Here is a 23,301-nt window from a genome sequence, read left to right as displayed (position 1 = left end):
ATGCTTTAGGAAAGATCAATGCCATCACACATTACTTGCAGGCCCAGGCCAAGTGGGGGATCCAGAGGACCGGCCCCTCCCATGGGGTAGCCCACCCACCCCCTGCCCATAACCAACAGTGTTTGCCCAGAACCCCAAACCACTGTGCATGCAAAGTTAAGTAGTATACAAATCACAGTACAAACATGGTTGCATTGAAACTGGCCACAACTTTATTGGTTACAGCATTAGGCATTGGCAAACATGGAGGCGGTATCCTGACATCAGCTGACCCGAATGCCAGCTGATGTATCCTGCGTCCAGCCCCCTGCTGGGTGCAGCCTGATATGGCAGTATCCAGGACCCACTTGGACGGCAGCCACTGCGGGGTCCACTGCCACTAGGGAGGAGGCCATCCCTCCAGCCCCCGACTGGGCATGTCCAACTGGGCCTCCTCCAAAACCCCTTATTGGGGTCCCCAGCATGGGGAAAGGGGGCACACAGGCCAGCTTTTCCCCAAAGGATAAGGCCCCATGCCCAAACCGCCAACCTTAAAGTTGTGACAAAATTCTTAGACATTGAATATAGGGAGGGAGGGCGGAACAAAGTCAGCAGAGGACTGGCTGGGCTAGAAGTGCAGGTAATAAATACCTGGCCGGCAGCCCCAAGTACAAACCTCAGGTCTGTTTTGCCACTGGCCAGGGAGGAACGAGGCACCTGGGCCCTGATTGGCTCATTCAAACGGTGGGCTGCGCAGACACCCGGTGCACAGCTGGCTGCCGCCATTACACCCCACACACTCCACATGGTGCGGAGTGAAGCCGGCTCCTTCCGGCCTGCTGCCACCGCCGTAATTTGCCTGACCAGCTGCTGCCCATCGGGAGCTGTGAGGGAGAGGCGCACCGCCAGTGGCCTTCTCCTGAACTCTCCCCCCATCCCCGATGGACAAGGCCAAATCTGGGCCGGACCTCTGGCTCCCGGTGCAGCCACCCAAACCCAGCTCCCGTTAAGCGGGAGCTGTTGCTTTAAGCTAAGGAATTCAGAAGCATGATAAGCGATTCATGCTTCTGAATCAACCTGTGCATTTAAAATAGTGTCCTATATTAAAAATGCTGCTGTATTAAATGTTCTATGCCTTCAGAATGGAGCAAATTAACTGAAGAAAACTGAAAAGGCCCTGGAAGATTCAGAAGAGGGAAATCAAAGCATAAAAGCTAGTGAAGACTTGTTTAATGTTGTAGGCCACATTAAAATGCTACCAGTGGAGACTGAATGTTCAAGGGCAAAGAATCATTAAAACATCACGCCGTTTCCTGTTACTGGCTTTAACTAATAGAATCATTTAATCTTTGAATTTGCAGAGCCAGTGTGTGGAACACACTTGTTAAAAAAGGGGGCTGAACAAAAATATATATAGTGCTACCTTAACTCTGTGAGATAAATATGTCATCCTTCATCCAATTTGTCCTATACTGAACACTCCAAATGACCAAAAAGATGTCAGTGGAGGGATTCCAATAATACGAAATATGGTGTAGTCGTTAGAAGGTTAAACGAGGACCAGGGAGCCACAGGTTCAAATCTCCACTCGCCATGCAACTTTCTTTGGGCTACTCACTCTCCCCCAGCCTACCCTCCCTCACAGGACTGTGATGAGAATAAAATGGAGAGGCAGAGAGAACCCTGTATGTTGCCCTGAGTTCCTGGGGGCGGGGGGGCGGGGGGCAGGGTAAAGATATATTTAAATAAATTATACTATATGGCTCTTGTGGCACAATATTGGAATTACCTTATTGTGGGAGACACCAGTCCTATGACAACATTTTAGAAGAATTTTGTTTCTACTAACAAATTTAACATGAGTCTAGGAGATGTGGGGCGGATCTATGTAAATGATAATTGAGATGCCAAAGTCGGACTAATGCAGAGGAATAAAGGAAGCCCACCCCATTTTTTTAACATAATAGGTGAGATGATCTAAGCATGAGAGAATGTACTGATTACCCAACAATGCAAAATTTTCTCTGAGCTACCAAGTAGGGTTGCCAACCTCCAGGTGATGGCTGGAGATCTCCCACTATTAGAACCGATCTTCTCGCAACAGAGATCAATTCACCTGGATAAAATGGCCACTTTGGAAGGTGGGCTTTATGGCATTATACCCCATTATACTCTCCCCAAACCCCACCTTCCCAGGGCTCCACCCTAAAAATCTCCAATATTTCCTAACTAGGATCTGGCAAACCAACTACTAAGGTTCCAGTTGTAGGAAATGACTTTTTTTGCATTCAGTCAGACTTTCTACCATGCTCAGGTCCAGAAAAGAATTATATATCCAAAAAAGTACACGCTGCACCAGGGCCAGATCTATGGGGGGCCAACAGGGGCACCTGCCCTAGGTGCAACACGGAGGAGGCTCTATCTGAGGATGTTATTCTGTTGCCATCTTGACACTCCCCCCCAGGCGCAACACAGATGGAGGCAGCAAAAGTGCCTGCTATGCCATCCCCCACCCCACGCTCTCTTAACCCCCATCTCCTCTGAGGAAGAGTGGCTCATGCCTGCAAGCCACCACACTCAGGCACCAAGCACAGAAATGGAGCACAACCTCCTGCGCTCGGGTGGCGCAGATGGAGGCAGCTTTGGAGCAACAGAACTGGGCACTGGGGAAGGAGCAGGAATGTGCATACGCCCCAGCTACAGAAACAGAGGCTTTTTTAGGCAGGAGGGAGCCAAAAGCCTTCCTCACTAGCCTTTGCTAGTTGCTGCACACACACCCTCCCTGCCCTACCAGGGCTGCTCGTGCTTTCTCACCCCCTCACCCCTCCAAGGAAGAGTAGCATGCATGCACAACAAGCCACCACACATGGGCACTGGACATATAAATGGGGCACAACCCCCTGCGCTCAGATGGCGCATGTGGAGGCAGGAGATTTTTGTTTTTTTTGTCACCAGCTCTGTCACCAGCACCTCCCCTGCCTCACCACCAAAATACAGACCCCCATCTTCTTTGGGCAATGTATGAGGATGGTGGAGGTGTGTGCATGCAGACCCGGGCATCTGCTGCTGCTCTATGCTAATTACAACCTGCTGCACGTGAGGCCCCTCCGCAGAGCTAGAGCTATGGACTTTCACCCAAGGCCTGGAGTGAAAGTGCCTGTGTTTCCATTTCTAAGTGCTGTCCCTAGACATGTGTCCACTTACCTCCCCTTCCAGTGTTGTACTCTCCTCACTACAAAAGCCAGATTTATGTTATCTATTAGCAATTTCTTACAGGGCCCAGGACTGAAACTCAGAAAGAGGACTATCTGGTTAAAAAAAAAACAAGGATGAATGACTACCATAGTTCTGAAAGGGCTGAACTGCATGCTGTACTCTGCCTTGTAGTTTTATTGGGAAATCTTCAGTCATTTTTTTTTGCTTATTAGAAGGACTTGATAGTGATCTCAGAACCTGTGCAAGGTCTAAGGTCTTTATTTTCCACTCCTGTTAGCAACTCTCTTGGTCAGCTCCATGTCAGATTGATGTCTAGGCTCCCACACAGATTTAAATCAGCACCAAAATTAATTGACAAGTCAATCCTTACTGTCAGGCACCCTTAGCGTGGAAGGGAGGAAAGACATTTCTGGGCCTGCTGACACTGAAAACCTGAAATCCCACATGCAAACTAGATTCTCTTTTGCTTTAATACCTATTTAGCAACATATCATGCTGGGCTCCCTTCCGGCTAGTATAACAGCATAAGTTCCATGAACATGAATCCGCAGCAGAAAAATCCAGCTATTAGAAACAAATTTAAGATTTCTCCTAAATTAACAATGTCAGGATTGTTGGGCTGAAATATTAACCTCTCTTATGAACAATATGTAATGCACACTAGATGCTGCTGCAAGAGGGGAAATCTTCCAGCTTTCCCCCAGTGCAACAACTTGAGTTGCATACATAGTTCCAGCACTGTTAATTTTATCCCCCACACGTGTGGACAGTTCTGCTGGCAGGACACAAACCTGCAGCTAGGCTTGTGGAAATGTCTCTACCCAAGTCTCCCTTCTGACAAGTGATTAGTATGAATCCTTTGTCTGTTCAAGCAGGGAAAGGGGGAAAATCTGTCTAAAGGATGTAGAATCCCTCCTCTTCTAGGACTCCAAATGAAGAATACAACAAACAAACAAACCCCCTGTTATATTACATTGTAAAGCCACATCTGTTGCCCTCTTCTTATATAGTTTATGCCCAGCCTAGATTTATCCTAGCCAAGATCCCTATTAAAAAATATGGCTGTGATGGCATGTCCGCAGAGGACAACCTGAAAACATTCCATAAGGTAAAATGTGTGGTAAGAAAAACGGCCCAGTGTTTATACCGGGGTCACAAAGCCTACAACTGTGAAATGCCTATTCTTTGGGGTTTGCGGCTGGTAGAAATTGTATTCAAGCTAATGTCTTTCTTCATGAGAAACACTCTTTAACGGAGCTGAAACCCATTTCATGAAATCTGTCTACCAACTTTCCCTTGGAGCTTTGGTTCCGTCCTGATTTATTAGGAGAGTGACACCTGTTTACTCATTAGTGCAGCATCCTGCAGCTCGTCTCCTTTCCAAACCCGATTCCAGCATTAACATTACAAAAAAAAAAAAAGTAACTTGGTCATATAAAGAAAAATGTTCTTAGTTATTCAAGGAATTTGCTTGGATCACCAAATGCATGCTTATTTTTTGTTTGTTTCTTTCCTTCTTTTTTAGAAATGTCAATGCTGCTTTTCAAACTTGTTCCTTCTTGTTCCCCTGCCAAGGAAAAATGCAAATGGAATAGAAGTGCACAGAGGAACCGTGCCTGGTAAACTTAAACTGAAATATCAGTCACTACATTGGTATTGACATAACGGAAGGAAGAAAAGGTAATCATCTCAAATTACTTCTAATGGCAATGTATTCTTAAGGCTTAAAAATGTGCCATGTGGTTGCATCGGAAACCACTGGGAAATAAAAACAACCAAACTTCTTTTCAGAGAATGTCACTGGCATGTCAGGCTTTCAGCCTACGAAAACTGTCATAAGCCTAACAGATCTCTTGCCAGGGCTGCCAGGGCTCCTGGATCGGCAGGAGACCTCCTGCAAGCAGCCCTCTTCCCCCACTGCTGCTTAGTGGTGGGGGAGAGGGGGCATCGCCATCATTGGTGGTGAGGTGATGTCACTTCCACCGTGACCCAGAAGTGGCATCATCACTTAGGGACAATGCTCTAGCCATTTTATCCTCCATTATGACTTGTGACAATGGCAGTCAGTACTGAAGGACTGGCGACAACTCTTTGCATATATGTACAATAAGAAAGAGATTCTGACTGGCTATTGGCAGGAACAGACATGATTTTTTTTAAGTGAACAAAATTTGATGTAGGGATGTTACTGTCAACCGCCACTTGAATTATAAAAATACATTCAAACTTCAAAAATCTGATGATTTTAATAGAAGTTCTACCATAAGTTCTGCCCTGACCTGGATGGCCCAGGCTAGCCTGATTTCGTCAGATCTCAGAAGCTAAGCAGGGTCAGCCCTGGTTAGTATTTGGATGGGAGACCACCAAGGAATACCAGGGTTGCTGTGCAGAGGAAGGCACTGGCAAACCACCTCTGCTAGTCTCTTGCCATGAAAACCCCAAAAGGGGTCGCCATAAGTCGGCTGCGACTTGACGGCACTTTACACACACACACCATAAGTTCTATGCATTATACCATAAACATCAAAAAATTCAAAAAGTCCCACGTGGTCCATCCACTTTCCAAAATCATTTGGCAGGTGCCAGGAAAGGAGCCAGTGAGTGCCACGGCACCATTGAACTCCACATTGGAGACCCCTGGAATAGAAGAAACAACTGTGGTAATATTTCATGTTTATACACCTCTGACTCTAGCCCAGTGCACCCAACAGCCCAATGCATTCACTGGACTCACGGAGAGGGAGAGTGGGAGCAAGCACGCTGGCCCCACCCCTGGCTCCATGCGATTGCCTGATCCCCTTTAGAGGCCACCACAACGAGGAAGCGGCTCCCTCCCCTATGGTCACCTACGCTGGTTTTGCAATGTTGCTGATTATGAGGAGGGAGAGTTCCCACAGCCCCTTCCTCTGCAGGGTCACCCCTGCAGAAACGGGTGTTTGCGCAGAGGCAGAAGGACAGGCCAGTGTGCTCACTCCCACTGTCCATCCCTGTGCATTCAGTGAATGTGTGCGGTTGTCATGTGCACCAGGCTTCTGTGACAAATGGAAGACTTCTGTCCATCAATATTGTAATTCCTAGACTTCCCATCCAAATTGCCAATCATTTGAGTCCTGGAGAAGTTATTTTAATTGGCACCAGGGAACCTAATAACCACACTCTGTGTGTCAAGGTTAAGAGTACAAGGAACTTGATGGAAAACTTTATAATGAGGAAAGATCCTGTTTAATAAAACCAAACATCGTTTCATTCTGTGGGAGAGGCCATCAGTTGGAACTTTACTTCACTTAAGTATTGATTTTGCTCACACAGGGTGGCCACACACCTAGAGAAAAAAATGTCCCTTTAATAAAGGCTCAATAAACTGTATTTTTACCAGGTGATGTTATTTAACTCCATGCCATGAGAAGCTTCAGCTGCCCATTTCCACACATTAAACATCTGTTAGAAGGAGAGAACATTTTTCTCTGGGCCTGTTGGTATCCCTAGGGTCCGCCAGTCTTCCAGCTATAACTAGAGGCCCAGGAAATGATGTCTAGGGATGACACCACGAAAGCCAGTGTGCGGTAGCGGTTAAAGCGGAGGACTCTAATCTGGAGAACCAGCTTTGATTCCCCACTCCCCCACATGAAGCCTGTTGGGTGATCTTAGGCCAGTCACACTTTTCTCGGAACTCTCTCAGCCCCACCGACCTCACAAGGTGCCTGTTGTAGAGTGAGGAAGGGATTGTGATTGTAAGCCACTTTGAGTCTCCTTAGAGAAAAGTGGGGTATAAAAACCAACTCTTCCTCTTCTTATTGACAGAGACACTGGGCCACCCAGTGGGTCTACAGCTGAGCAATTCAAGTTTCTTAAGTCCACATCAAATACTCTATAATAGATTTTCTTATCTCTGTGCCTAGCTTGTTTCTGTCTGTATATGTGTGTATCTTTTATCATATATGGCTTGCTTCCTTGCTGAAGAAAAAACAGGAAAAGTCTCTGCCTGAAAATTTTTATCTGTCCTCCTCCACACGCACAAACAGAGACAAAGGAAGTGACAAGCCCTGGCTATTGCTCTCTGGTCAAGAGTTAAGTAGGGAAGGACGACTCTCTTTACATATGATGGATGTTAAACAATAACTAATCTTAAACTGCAGCAACACAATTGGAACAGGAACCGTAGGCTGCTTGGGAAGATAAATGAATATGACAGTTTATTAAAGATACTTGGCTAGTGCTTGATGCAGCTGTGCTTTCTTAGCAAGGAGCAATGGATTAGAGTGACTTCGAAAAGGGGAGACAAGTAATAGTGCCAAAGTGCGGGGGCGGGGGGAGAAAAGCTGCAATGAACAGAGCATTTCAGTTGGAAATGGGTAAAGCTGGCATACTGCTGGAATGGAAAAATGCACTGAAAAGTTATTTCTGGATTTTAGGCAGAGGTCAAGAAAAAAAGGCAGGAAGGAATACCAGCAAGGCTTAGAACTATTTTAGGAGCGTAGATTGCTGTGGAAAGCCAGCGTGGTGTAATAGTTTGTCTAGGACCAGATGGATTTGGGTTTAGATCTCTATCATAAAACTCCCTGAGTGATCTTGGGCATAGCCCATTTTACAAGGTTGTTATGAGGACAAAATGGGAAGGTGACATATATGCTCCTTGAAGGAACAGTGGGATAGAAATCTAAATATTACAGACCACACCCCACTCACTCTTACCCACTAGGCAAAAGCAGGAGGCAAATATATCCTATAACAGACAGAGAAAATCCTATTGGTTTCAGTGAAAGACTTTCTGTCCAGTCTAGTTCTCCTTGGAACACTAAAACAAAGGCAGCTTTTCAAGTAAAAAGACTACCGGTAAGTGACTCTCAGGAATGGAGTCCCACATTTCAAAAGACTGAAGCACACAGCATTTCCAGCTGTTTCACAAACAGTGAGTTTTGTGTAGAGCTCACCAGCCAGAAGGGAAGCTGAACACCTCTGAAAATGTAGCCTTTGGGTATCAGTGTGACAGAGGGCCTTGGTTTATTATCAACTGAAAGATATTGTTAAAACATCTGAGAGAAGAGGGAAAGGGATTTGTATGGAACTTCTTCTTTTTTTCCCCCTGTTTAGTAAGAGTAACTTAGTACTGCATCCCTAAATTCTTTTGTGGATCCTCTCTGGAAGACATATGCAATTATGATATCTGTATTTCAAAAGAAAAGTCTCCCAAGTGCAGCCATCCAATTAAACAAATTGCCTGTTAGGCATTCTCATGTCAAGGAATGGAGGCCAGATAGGGCGGTGGCATGTAACGCAGAACACTGCATCGCCTGAGCAATTGTTTCTAAGCATCTCCTCCCTTTGCCAGGCTTGCGCTGTTCTGCACACCTGCAGTGGTCATAAGACAACAGGCTTGATGCCTTGGAATTGATGGATGGCCAGGGTTTGAGAAAGGAGCCGGGAGAGAGGCTGCAATAAAATAAGGCTGTTTAGCAAGTAAGGAGGCTGGGATACAAGGAGAGCAGAGTCCATTGGGAAAACAGACCTCATACACATGGACTCTCAGCTGACCACAGCTACCTTGCCTGCCACTTCGTCTGCCTACAATGCACAGTCAGGTATCCAAAGGGCCACTTTGAGTTTGGGCATGCCCTGTGAGTCTTTTAACTTCTTTTTCTGTAAGCAGCAGCTCCACTTCAAAAGCAGCTTCCCATCTGCGATTGGGGGCTAGCGTCTGAGAAACCCCTTTGGGAAGTCTGAACTATTTCTGTAAGGTGTTTTAAAAAAAAAAAAAAAAAATCCTGGCCATAGATACAGAAGAGTTTGGTAGGGAATCGCCAGTTCATTCTTGCACAGGAGACTCAGGCCATTTTTCTTAAGCAATTATTCTTTACATAAGTCACTTTGAGAAACAGTTATACTTCACCACTCCTTGGCTTGTTTGGAGTAAGCTAAACCTACCTTTTCCTTTTCAGTTCTTGCTATATTTAGGCTGCTTGCACTCTGAGGCAGTCTGTTAAAATGAACATCTACTAAGGGCTCAATATTTTGTTTTTGACTGAGAAAAACACACCGCACGTGTCATTCAGGTTGCCTGTACCAGACCAGAATGGTAAGTGTTTCCCATAAATGAAGGATATCAACGCCAATGATTGCTTATAACCTCTGAGAGTGCAAAAATTTGCCCAGTACAACTGGCATACCAGAAGTTACCTTGCACCTCGCTTCTAATCCCACTAAATTAAACCAAAAATTTCTTATCAACATCATCTGAAGACAGCTGACACATTTTTGTATAGCAGTCGGCAAACCTTGAAGTGTCCTTCTGATTAGAACTCTTGCACACAAATTCTGTGCAAATAATTCCCTTATGGGAGTTTTACGTCAGTACAGCAGGCATTTCAGCAATGACGGCACCCAAACATGGCAGTTTTCATTGGACAGCCATACACATCTACTTGGTTTTGAACGTAGTTTCCGAGTTTTATTTGAATGCATATGCATTAAAGAAATGAAATCAGAAATTGGATTAATTTCTTATTCAATGTAAGCGGGTACAATCCAGCCTGTACTCTAACCCCACTCATTTCACTGAGGCCAGCTACTCAGTATGTTTCTAGTTAGCTGTTTAGGACTGAAAGAGACGCAACAGTGGCCCATGTGTTGTGCAGGCTCCCCATCATTGAGGCATGCACCCAGCCTATTCATGTCTAATACATTCAAAATAGTCCAGTTCACATGGCGAGTGCATCTATATATGGAGAGGTACACATTGAACATTTGCACAGGGAAGCACACGACCTGTGGCTGCTGTCACATTTGTTTCAGCCTTGAGATCCTGACAGTACTGCATCCATTAATAAAAAAGCAATCGACAAATTGCAGGACTTTGTCAGAGCCCCTGCTTACCAACTAACAAACCTCATCCTCAATCTGAAAAAGCTAGCAAAAGTAGCTCCTCAAGTATACTAGTGGCTAAAAAAAAAAGCCAAATTCAGCAACTGAAGGAGAAATAGACTTAAATCGGAAATGAAGGCACAACCATTCCCAAGAAGCCTCAAGAGATAGAAAAATGTGGTCCTGACTATAACAAACACAAACAGTGACAAGGCAGGCAATAGTACAACTCAACAGAGGTGGCATTTTTCGCCGAAATAAATTAGTGCAGTATTCAAATGAACTATTTTACCTCCAGTTGTTGTTGTTGTTATTTTACCCTAGGTTGGTATAAGGATTGTAGCAGTCATCTAGACTAAGAGGTTGAAAGGCGGTGATAACTGTCACAGTAATTTCAGGAAAGAACTTATTGGGCTGAAGTATGTGTATCTGAGTTCATATGAGATCTTTTTCAGATAAATTGGTCATAGATTCCCGAACTGCACTTTATTCATATCACATCACCATAGATAAAAAAAGTGCCACATCCCTTCCTTGGGTTTGCATTCTCAAGCTGGAGATATACAGTGGAAAGTGCAGTACCATCCAGTCACAACCCTGTAGAGTTTTCAAGGCAAAAGACATACAGAGGAGTTTGCCATTGACTGAACCTCTTTGGTAGTCTCTCATCCAAATTCTAACCACTGCTGACCCTGCTTATTTTCTGAGTTCTGATAAAATCAGGCTAGCCTGCCCATCCAGGTCAGGGTGGAGATATATAGCATTTAGTAAAGAAAAAAATGTACACATCATGTGCCAAATGGTACCCAGAAAGGGAGAAGGGGATGCTACTCATGGCACGGTTAGTATCCAGTAGGTACTCATAGTGTTCATACATTCATATGAGATGGCTGGCTACCTTATGGGAGAATCTCATCTTCCTGACTGCTAGATATTGTTTTCTGAATTCCTGGGAGAAGAGAATGCAATATACCAGCCACAGAGGATTTTCCAACATCAATATTTCTGGATCCTGAATATTAGTGAATAACCAACTGCCTATTTCTTTAAAGAAAAACACTGCCTAGGAAGTCTCAGGAAAAACAGGGGAGAATCAGAATTCAAAGAGGCTTGAACTTTGATACTTTAGCTACCACCCAATTGCCCCTGCATAGAAACATACCATGCTAGGAGTGAAGGAAATTTGTAAGCCAAACTACGGTCAAAAATGAAATAACAAGCAGGATTTTTAAAAAAAACAAAAAACAAACAAATGTAGTTTAAAAGCTTGAGTGACACTGCAACATTTTGCAGTTTGGGGGATGCTTCATGAACAGAATCTCACTTCAGTTATTTGGCTAGGACTTGCTTTTTACCTAGGCTATAGCATAATTCATTGGGGACAAGAAAAAAATTCACAAAGTTATTATGTCTTTCACTTCACCAAGAAGCTGGTCAAAGATCATGAAACACAGCAATCTCTTCTCACATTTTATATATGCAATTTCCATTCTTTTAAGTATTCAAAGGCACAGTGTTGCATAAGATCTAATATGACTTCTGTACTTTAAAGCATGCTATTTCTTCATGAAATTGCTATTAAGACAGGTTACAGTCGTTAGACCATTGGGCCAAGTCTCTATTTATTGTAAATAAGAGCAATTAGCTTCTCCTGGGTTTTCTCAACTTGGATGATTTGCACACCTGGCAGACTCTCTATAGTTGGCATGTAAAAAGACATGAAATAAATCATTATAGCCCAACAAGGACATAGCCAATATACTGGGTGCATGTGCATCAGTAGGACCCAGCAGCCTGCTAGATCAGTGGTTCTCAACCTTTTTTGCTTTATTCCCCCCTTTCACCATTGTTCAGAATATAATTCCCCCCTTCCCAAGATAGTCTAACTCAAAAAAACAAACTACAATTTACAGATTGTACATAATCTATAGGACATCACACTTTGCTGAAAAGTGGTTTCAATCCCCCCCCCCCGGAAGACTAAAATTCACCCCCAGGGAGGAATTCCCCCCTTGTTGAGGATCTCTGTGCTAGATCTTTCAAGAGTGGGCTTGCCAACTGCCCAGTATTGGTGGGTAATTGCCCACCAATCAACTGAGCTGCCCGCCATCCTTCAGCTGGTCAGCGAATGGAAGAGGACCAGCTGAGGAGGGGCTGCAATCCACACACATGCAATGCGCACAACACAATGATGTCACTTCCGGGTTTGCCTGGAAGCAACAAGGACACTAGCAATCTCCTCTGAAAACTCTATGGAAACCATGCACATGCCAATCACTGTCCCCAGTCACGCCCTGCAAAGCTCTCGCTGATGACAAGGGGAAACTTGGCAACCCTATTCAAGAGACATAATCTCAAATACCATTGTTTCTTTCTCTCTTGGTATAAGGGATCCCAGGCCTTTTATAATTAATTTTATTGGTTTTTACATAGGAAAAGGTGCAATCCTAAACAGTTACACCCTTCCAAGACCATTGAGTTAAATGGACATAGAATGGTATAACTGCTTAAGACTGCACTGTTACTGTTTCTTCAGGATGAAATAGGAAACCATATTCTAAGACGGAAGGTGGGGGGAACCAGCCTGAAATAGGCATTGAGTCCTTCTCATGCATAACGTTAATATTAACTGTTCTAGAAGTGAAATTGGTGGAAGGAACATTAACCAGTTGAGATAGATAGATGATACCAAATTACCGGCAGAAAAAGACTTGAAATGACTACTGATGATGGTTAAAGCAGAAAGTGCTAAGGTAGGATTACAGCTGAACATCAAGAAGACAAAAGTAATGACTACAGGGGAATTATGCAACTTTAAGGCTGACAATGAAAAAATTGAAAGTGTTCAAGAGTCTAACAAAAAAAATCAGAAGGGGTTGGAGACTGGGAAGGGCAGCCATGAAAGAGCTAGAAAAGATTCTTAAGTGTAAGGATGTGTCACTGGCAACCAAGATTAACATAATTCATACCATGGTATTTCATATTACTATGTATGGGGTGTGAAAGTTGGACAAGGAAGAAAGTTGATTCCTTTGAAATGCAGTATTGGATGAAAGGTTTACAGATACTGTGGACCACCAAAAGGACCAATAAGTAGGCTCTAGATCAAATCAAGCCCGAACTCTTCCTAGAAGTTAAAATGACCAAAATGAGGCTATTGTGCTTTGATTGCATTATGAAAAGACAAGAGTCACTGGAAAAGATACTAATGCTAGGAAAAGTTGAAGGCAGCAGGAAAAGAGGAAGACACAACATAAGATGGATTGACTCAATCAAGGAAGCCACGGCCCTCAGTTTGCAAGGCTGTTAACAACAGGACTTTTGGGAAGACATTAATTCATAGGGTCACCACAAGCTGGATGCAACCTGACAGCACTTAACACACCACATATCTTGACAAAGTTCAAAAGTAAAAGATGTCTTGCGTTATCTTGATAAAGCTTTCAGGGACAGTCAGGGTAAAGGTGAGATTGTTGGGGACTGATTTACACATCATAAAGCCACAGAACAGACAGGCAGACTGTTGACTAAATGCATTTCTGGAGTTCATACCTAAAACCCAACCTCCAGGCACATGCAGGCCCAATCCGACTGAGACCACTCTTCATGGTTAGAAGGAAAGCTCAAGCTTCCCACCCCAACACACACACACACACCATTTTTACAACCTGCAATGTTCCCATCACTCTAGGAGATGACAGCATTTAACCATCTCATGTCCTTCTCTTCTATTGTCGATCTATCAGAAATTCCAGTGGGAGGGGGACCAAGGTTGCCAAGAATATTTATAGCTGTACAAAACATTTCAAAAATGAGGTCATATTGAGCTATTTTGTCTGATATTAAACTGTTCATCCATTTTCCATTCAATTATTTCATAAGCTAAAGGCCATAACGCAGCTGCAGACAATATGTGTATTTCAGAGCAGCTAAGAGATTGAGGTGTGAAGCAGGAAGTCTTCGACTCAAATCTTGCTTCTGACCACAGCTGTTGAGAGCCACAATGGGGGTCTCAAAGATTTGCTCTGGCTATCCCCTCACATTGCCCAAATGACAAATCCAAACATCATATATGAAAACAAATCCCATGGTTTTAACCAGATCTGTAGCCCCCCTCCCCCAATTTTATCCCTTTAGCCTTCACCACCATCACTCTGGCAGCCCAGCTTCCACCCTAAAATCACTATGTGACCTTAGGGAAAGTTTCTTTCTCACATTCACACAGACTCAGTATTCCATTGGCAATATGGAGACAATAATACTGATCTGTCCTACAGAGCTGTCGCGAGTGACTGAGATAATTTGTGAACTGCTCAGAACACTCTGAAGTGCTACACTAGGAGAAGGCAACCCCTGGAAGGTATGCTGAACAGCAGTATGCCGGCACTCGTGGTCAGTTTATCATGCAACCAACCAAGGCGAACCCTTGAGACCACTAGAACTGGTGGCATGGGAGAAGGCAATGGGCATGTCCGTCATTGTCTCCTGATTCTGCTAAGTTGCCAGCCAGGTCCAAGATAAGCCCCTAAGATGCTGGCAGCACCACCGGGACCCAACTTGCTCATAGTGTGTCTAGCTCATAGTGTGTCTATAACCATCTCTCCTTCTCTTTTTGTTTGTCTGCACACCCACATCTTCATGGATAGGTGCTGAATGTATTTTTTTTAGTTCTCAGGCCAAAAAGGTGACTTACATTTGTGCTACATACATGTCAAATATGATGGTGATGAAGCTCATTATTATACAATGGTCAATGTATGTAATATTAGGGACAGGACATGACTGAGTCCCTCCCATGTGTGCTGCTCCAGACACGTGGCTAATGGCGAATGTAGAGGACTAAGTGAATCGTCCCCAAATGGCATTATGAAAGTAACTCTCTTATTCAGCTTCCCTATACTCAAAATGGTTCCTTAGGATTATGACCTATTCTGGGCTTCTAGAATATGAACACATGAAACTGCCTTGTACTGAATCAGACCCTTGGTTCACCAAAGTCAGTATTGTCTGTTCAGACAGGCAGTGGCTCTCCAGGGTCTTAGGCAGAGGTCTTTCACATCACCTACTTGCCTAGTCCTTTTAACTGGAGATGCCAGGGATTGAACCTGGGACCTTCTGCATGCCAAGCAGATGCTCTACCACTGTCCCACCCTCTTCGTAGAGATGAGAGCTGACAACTACCTGGCAAAGAGAACAGTGAGGGACTTTTTCAACTGTTGTTGGAGGAGTAAAGCCATTTTTGTGTTATGGGGCTAAGCAAGGCTTCTAGATTTGGGGATGATAATCTTTGGCCTCCAAAGGTACTATTTTGTTGTTTGAATAATTGCTTCCTGGTATGTGCATGTTTTTCTGTAGTGCTTAATATTTGCTCAGCAAATACATCTGCAAATAAACAGATATTATAAAAATACCATACATCTCCAGTACCTTATTTTCTTTTCTCTTGGGGATACCACACATACAACCACCGATGGGTTCCATGGTGACTGGCCACTAACAGACACATCTAGCTTAATGTGACTGCTTTTACCAGAAGCTGTTTAACTGATTTACATTCCTATAATTCCTTGTTTTCATGTTTAAATTCTTTGCAACTGCATTCCCGTTTTTTGTACTACATCGCAGTGCATCTCTTTTCCGCATTCCACTTTTGCTTTTCCATCTAGCAGCGTTCCACAAAGATCAATTTAGTTCAAATCTAAAGCCCCCTCTCTCATAGTTCTCCAAATATCACCTCCAGTATGTGCCTGTGTATACACAGGATCCCATACCAGGATCAGAAACAAAGGTCCTTGGGGCACTTGTAATACAGGATTTGAAGGTGGCACCGTACAGATATTTGGGAGGAGTTCCAGGCATAAAGGGCAAGAAATGAGTATGGACAGATGCTGTTAACAGTTTCCTTCTCACTTCAATTCCTGGGATAAAAATCACATCGTATCACTACTTTGAAGCTCTTGTGGGATGTGGTAAAACTGCAGGGCTGAGTTGTGAAGACTTCGTTTGCACTCAATGTCTTCTGTCAAGCGATCTCATTTTCTTTTGATTACTAGTTGCCTTTTGGGGGAGTTGATTTGCTAGAGTACCTGACTCAAAATAAACTCCAAAAGCTTTAATCTTATGACATTCTATGCAAGATGTTTCCTTTATCGAAGGGCTTATTTTTAAACTGTGCAATGAACACAGATGAAATGACAAAAAGAGAGGCAGGCAAGTGTTTCATCCCTAAAATATGATCCAGATAGATTAATTTCCTTCCCAAGCAGGTTTTCGCCGAACGTTCTAAAACAGAAACAGGATTATAAGAACATCAAAGCAAATGCCTTTATGTATCATACAAACAACATGCAGAGGCAGAATTTTAACCCCAGGAAGTTGGTACCTTATAGATTGGAGTGCGGATTTCTTATCCTTAACAGATATTTTTGGTTCTCGGCATGGCACTGACAGTGGCTTCCACACAGGCTGGCGCGGCAACGGGATGTCTGGCCCAATAGGTGGCAGGAAATGATGGTACAAGGTAGTGGTGATTCGCCATCCTATGTATTGGGAAGAAGGGAGCCCTCGGGGAGCGGCTGGAACTTTCCCTCTGCCTTCAAGAAATTGATTTGTCAGGCTTTTGGTTTCAACCTGAGAAGTAAAAGAACAGACCAAAGCAAGCATGCCACAATGGGCTGCCTGAAACAAAGCAATGACAGAAACAATCTGGGCTATAATCCATCTACACAGGGAATTATAAATAAGGCAATCTCATGTTTATTTTTGCCTTCCGTAGCTCACTTTGATTTACTGGTTGTGCTTTAGTCAGGAAATGTACGTATAAGGTTGGGAATAACATGATGAAAGTAAGGAGACTTGGGCACAGCTTCCATTATTTGGAGCACAAATAAGACTATTTTCATTTTGAAGCTGGTAATAACTGAAGTGCCATTGACAGAATGCATTTTTTTAATTGGAAGAAATGTTGAGGCATTTTAAACAATTTAATCCTTTCAAAAGCCATTAGGCCAGATTTAATATACACCTTCAAACTGTAATTTTGAGTGTTATACGCTTGCATTAATTATATCTTTCTTTAATAACAGTTTGTGCCAGATATCTGCCTACAGTCCTGGCAAAATGTCATGTTTTGAGATGTTATGTTGATACAGTAAGAAACAGTCTTTTCTATCTTAAACACTTTGGTGTGGCCACAGCATACCGTATTTTTCCCTCCATAAGACACACTTTTTTCCTCCTCAAAACTGAGGGGAAATGTCTGTGCGTCTTATGGAGTGAATTTTTTCTTGTTTTCCTCCTCTAAAAACTAGGTGCGTCTTATCGTCAGGTGTGTCCTATGGAGCGAAAAATACGGTACTTTACAACAAAAATACTTACCGTATTTTTCGCTCCATAGGACGCACCTGACCATAAGATGCACCTAGTTTTTAGAGGAGGAAAACAAGAAAAAATCTTGTTTTCCTCCTCTAAAAACTTGTCTTATGGAGCGAATGCCGGCTGAGCGCGTGCGTGTTGGGACGGCGCGAGCCGGCCTTCCCCGCCCCGACAGCCAGCTGGGAGGTGGGCGGGGCCACACAGAGCGAGCCGGCACACGCGCCCAGCTGGGCGCCCAGAGCCAGCTGGGCGCGTGTGCGTCCGGACAGTGCGAGCCGGCGTTCCCCGCCCCGACGGCCAGCTGGGAGGCGGACGGGGCCGCACAGAGCCGGCTGGGCGCATGCGCTGGCTCACTCTGTGCGGCCCCGCCCGCCTCCCAGCTGGCCGTCGGGGAGGGGAAGGCCGGCTCGCGCCGTCCCGACACGCACGCGCCCAGCCGGCATTCGCTCCATAAGACGCACGGACATTTCCCCTCACTTTTGACATTTCCCCTTTTGACATTTCCCCTCACTCTGTCTAGATCTTAGATAAGAAGCCACCCCAACTCAGACAGGCATAAAAACCCAGATCAGAGAGTACGCAAATCTCTTGAAACTGGGGGCTGCATAACCTATTCCATAGGAAGAAGCACAGACCAGGATGCAAAAAAATATACAAAGAAAACATGCCAAAAAAAATGTTTATACAGATCTATTTACTTCATTAGTATGAATGGAGAAGCTCCGGTTGTGGTGTAGTTACTATACATAAGAGGTCCTGTTCCTCATTAGGGGAAAATTACTGGATTGGAGCGAATAAGCCATTGGATTGGTTTGGATGCAAACTCCAGCTAGCAGCTATGACCAAGGTTGTATTTTCATGTGTATATTCCAGTGAGGGTAGCCTGGTGCTGAATGTAATAACCTTTCTGAAGATCTGGCATTTTCCTGAATGACGGGCTGCCATGGAATCCCATGTACATTGCTTTGATTTCCTTTTCTTTTTACGAAGACATGTAATAAATAAGAACATGACAATAGGGCATGCCAGCAAGCAGCTGGGCAAGGGGATGTCTGTACTCTTGATTGACACAGGTGTTTTCACATAAATAATTGCAAGTGTAGCTTTTTTTTAAGTGCATTTTAAGGTCTTGGAAAATGTACTTCTTAACCTTTACCTCTGATTTTGAGCAGATGTGCACTGATGCCCTCAATACATAGAATCATAGAATCATAGAGTTGGAAGGGACCACCAGGGTCATCTAGTCCAACTCCCTGCACAATGCAGGAAATTAACAACTACCTCCCCCCACATCCCCAGCAACCCCAACCCTCCCCCCGCCATGCAGGATCCCACAATCAAAGCACTCCCAACAGATGGCCATCCAGCCTCTGCTTAAAGACCTCCAAAGACGGGGACTCCACCACCCTCCAAGGCAGTGCATTCCACCATCGAACAGCCCTCAGTGTCAGATAGTTCTTCCTAATGTTCAGGTGGAATCGCTTTTCTATTAGTTTAAATCCATTACTCCATGTCCTAGTCTCTGGAGCAACAGAGAACAAGCTAGTTCCCTTATCAACATGACATCCCTTCAAATATTTAAACATGGCTATCATGTCTCCCCTCAACTTTCTCTTCTCCAAACTAAACAACTCCCTAAGTCTCTCCTCATAGGGCATGGATTCCAGACCTTTGACCATTCTGGTCGCCCTCCTCTGGACACGCTCCAACTTGTCAACATCCTTCTTAAATTGTGGAGCCCAAAACTGGACACAGTATTCCAAGTGAGGTCTGACCAATGCAGAATACAGTGGTAGTATTACTTTCCTTGATCTAGACACAATACTCCTATTGATGCAGCCCAGAATTGCATTGGCCTTCTTAGCCGCCATATCACATTGTTGACTCATATTCAGTTTGTGGTCCACTAAGACTCCCAGATCTCTTTCACATGTACTGTTGTCAAGCCAACTATCTCCCATCCTGTATCTGTGCCTTATGATGTTTCTGCCTAGGTGAAGTACTTTACACTTCTCCCTATTGAAATCCTTATGGCCCAGCTCACCAGATCACATCACAGCTATGATCCATAATGCCATTAGGCAGAGTGGATAAATGTGAGCTGTGATCGAGTGATATCATGCAGAGTCTTGGAGTATCTCACGTGTATACATAAAGTTCCGTATATCATGCAACTCCACGTGCATAAAAAGATTTGTACACTCAGCTATTCTTTTAGTTGGAAACAATTCATATGCAGGAGTTATGTGTATATGGCGTAACGCATGCAAGGGCTAGGATTGAGGCAACTGTTACTATTTCAAAGGGAGATTAGAAAGACAGACTGCCGAATTATAACTAATAATGAAACTCAAGATTATGCATTCTCCTGGATTGAATAGAGATCTGGGATTCCTATCTCATTACCAATGCTAATTTCTTCATGCCTACTACCCCTCTACATAACACAACTAATCCAATCACACTTGCTAATGTCATGTACTTTCTTTTGACATTTACATCGCCATTGTATGTCTAATTCACTCTTCTCTACTTAAGGATAGATGGACTCACATTCTAGCTGTATCTGAAGAAGTGAGCTGTGGCTCACGAAAGCTCATACCCTGCCAGAAATTTTGTTAGTCTTTAATGTGCTACTGGACTCGCGTTTTACTATTTTTACAAAAAAATAATAATAATACATTCCTTAGAGCTCTATGTATGCAGATCCATTGTAAAGCCTCCAAATCCACTGGTCTCATAAGCTTATCGGCACATTTAATTACTGGAAGTATTTTTTTATGTTTTCTTTGTATATTCAGACATCCTTTGGGATGCCCTTAAGGCACATTTGTCTTGGCCAAAATCTGGTTACAAAAAAAAAAAGAAGTTCTTAGCTGAAAGTGTCATGTAATATCAGCCACCCTTTTTATGCTCATAATAAAATTGTTCTTTCTTGGAAGGAAATTGGATCTTGAATCCTGTCAATTGGGTTTTAAAATATCAACGACAACTAGTGAATACAGTGAATCCTTAAGCAACCCTTAACTAGTCTGGCAGCCTTCATTTTATATGCCTATTAGTCCTAACAGAACACAGATGGAACAGGGGGTGCTTTTCTTTAAAAAAAAAAAAAGGTCAGATGCATTTTTTTTAATTTAATGAGATCTGATTCAGTGTAGCATGTTTATTAATGTCATTATGCAGATACACTGTATAGATACCAGCTTTTTAATTGGCCAGATGTAGCTACATTTCATTTCTGTACCTAACACTTTTAAATTCTTGCTATAGTAGCTTCTGACACTGTCACTGCTCAGTTATGGCTGCTTTATATTTCCTTTTAAAGCCTGCTTTAACTGAGCTCTGGGTTTTTGTTTTTTAAAAAAACCTTCATTGTTGGGTTACATCCATCTTTTCATATTTGTACTGCAACTAGCACAATTTTTCTTTTAAAAAAAGAGAGACTAAGCCCTAGCATTTTCCACAAAACAAAATTTCAAATTTCTGGGGTGATTTCTGTTCATCTCTTTATAGGGAGCTAAATCTTTAAATTTAGAATATCAACACCACAAACCAATCATATGTGTTTGAAAGTCACATCTATGGAAACAAGAAGGAAAAGCACATTGCTATTTTATGACATGAATGGAACTTATCATCCCACGTTAGCGCTAGCCTCTGGTAAGGTGTACCCATTCCCACCCATTATTCCCAAACAGTTTAGGCCTTGATAAGACTAGTGTGGGTATCTCCACAATTATGAATGATAAGTATGGAATCCCAGACAAAGACTCAATTTGTCTCACCATTTTCTATAAAGATTAAATTGCAAAAAGTAACATAAAATCTGACTCTAAAGGATGGTTCCCATGTTCCATTTTCCAAAAGAGAATTGAATGCCTGTGTCCAAGGCAGGCAACACACTTACAGCTACCCCTTTCTAAATTCATTAAAGTCAACTCTGCTTAGAATTGTATTGTTATCTTCCCTACAGATATGGCCTCAGCTAGCTGATATATACCCCTACACAGCCAATCAAACACAATGTTTTACATAATTTTACTGGCATGAAAAAAAAAATAACATGTGAACCTACCCCCAAAGTGATTTTGTCCAGAATTGCCCTTCATGGAGTTCATTAGCATAGAACCATAACTCTGACATCCTGGCTCCCCCAGCAGTTAGTGTGTCTTGGTACAAGTACTACTTGATGTCACAAAGTTCCATCTACACTGCTTTCTACCTCTCAGTAATTAGCACATACATTTACAGTTTTAAACATTTCTCATGGCTGCCCCTAAACTCTTTAAAGAAAGGTTCATTGTAGTGTAGAATTGAATTCTAGGACCAAAGACTGCATTCACACTTGCGCAATCACCACAATGTCTGATGACTTCCCGGTTTCAAACACCCATCATAGATCAAACGGCACAAGACCGAAGTTTTGTATCCATCTGATATTATTTCCAACAAAGGTTTTTTTTAAGTGAAATCTGCAAAGCCTGCTGACCACTTTCTCCCAGGATTTGTGGGTCACAAGAAACATTCATTGGAATGGAACCCAAAATGGCTACATCCAGGATTATTTCAGATATGCATTTCCAGAGCGCAGAAAATTAGAAGTAAAAAAAAAAAAATCCTGCCAAGGCAATTTTAATTTTTAAGGTATACCTTTGAGGGAGTGTTATATTGTTAGGGTTGCCAGATCCCTCTTTGCCACCAGTGGGAGGTTTTGGGGGCGGAGTCTGAGGAGGGAAGGGACTTCAATGCCATAGTCCAATTGCCAAAGCGGCCATATTCGCCAGGTGAACTGATCTCTATCAGCTGGAGGTCAGTTGTAATAGCGGGAGATCTCCAGCCACCACTTGGAGGTTGGCAACCCTACATAGTGTTGCTATTATTATTATTATTATTATTATATTGTCGAAGGCTTTCTCGGTCAGAGTTCATTGGTTCTTGTAGGTTATCCGGGCTGTGTGACCGTGGTCTTGGTATTTTGTTTCCTGATGTTTCGCCAGCAGCTGTGGCAGGCATCTTCAGAGGAGTAACACTGTCTCTCAGTGTCAAGTGTGTAAGAAGAGTAATATATAGTCAGAAAGGGGTTGGGTTTGAGCTGAATCATTGTCCTGCAAAAAGTATCAAAGGTAAAGTGCTAATCATTGTCCTGTAAGTATCAAGATAATGTGCTAATGAGGGTGTGGTATGTTAATATGGAACCATTGTATCCTGAAGTGATCTGTTAATGTGCGAAATCCAAAGCTAATCTGCATGGCTATTGTGGACAGTCCACAAACGTCACAGCCACTGTGGTGGCTCAAAATACGCAAATGCTAAGGGCGTCTTTTGCACAAGCTGTAGGAGACAAGGAAATCCACAGAAGGTGTTGGAAGGATGCTTCGGGCATTAAACAGCCATGCAAGAGGTGACTGAAGAAGTGTTGGAAACAGGTGGTTACTGGAAGCCTGTATCGCCTCAAACCTTCATTTCATATTCGTGCCAGACTTTTACCTAAGCTTTCATCTCAGGTCAAGCCAGACTTCAGGCTTGAATTCGCTCTAGTATGAGGACTGATGTTGCCGCAGTCATCCATCGGTTAGGAGACTTCAATTAATGAGTGGACATCTATTTAATGAGTTGCTGAGAAGCAATTTGAAGAATATACAATTGGCATGTACATTTATGCCGGTTGGGGAATATGGTTCTGGATCATTGATGTATGCATTGAGTCATTGTCTCAAGGTCTTATTACCGATGGTGTGTTGTATTGTTCTATAAGTAGTTAGGCTACCTTAATAGGGTTCTAGATAGGCCGCTTTGATTACAACTTTATAAATGATGTGCACAAACTTTGAGACTGCTATTTTTTGATTGCATAAGTACCCGGAAGTTGGC

At 43.3% G+C, this 23,301-nt stretch overlaps 1 protein-coding gene across 1 annotated transcript in view; it reads right to left on the bottom strand.

The window, feature by feature from the left end:
• The window catches only part of TMEM232 (transmembrane protein 232), a 148,804-nt gene that overhangs the window by 38,995 nt on the left and 86,508 nt on the right, over positions 1-23,301 (bottom strand). The window contains exon 11 of the mRNA XM_056849001.1: positions 16,436-16,683. Within this exon, the coding sequence (XP_056704979.1) occupies positions 16,436-16,683 (248 nt within the window). The remainder of the gene's footprint in view (positions 1-16,435; positions 16,684-23,301) is intronic.

Source organism: Euleptes europaea, chromosome 4 (assembly GCF_029931775.1).
Source record: "Euleptes europaea isolate rEulEur1 chromosome 4, rEulEur1.hap1, whole genome shotgun sequence".
In the NCBI taxonomy this organism is placed as follows: Eukaryota; Metazoa; Chordata; class Lepidosauria; order Squamata; family Sphaerodactylidae; genus Euleptes; species Euleptes europaea.
Note: the sequence above shows the minus strand (reverse complement) of the source record. Positions and strands in the feature narration are given on the sequence as shown.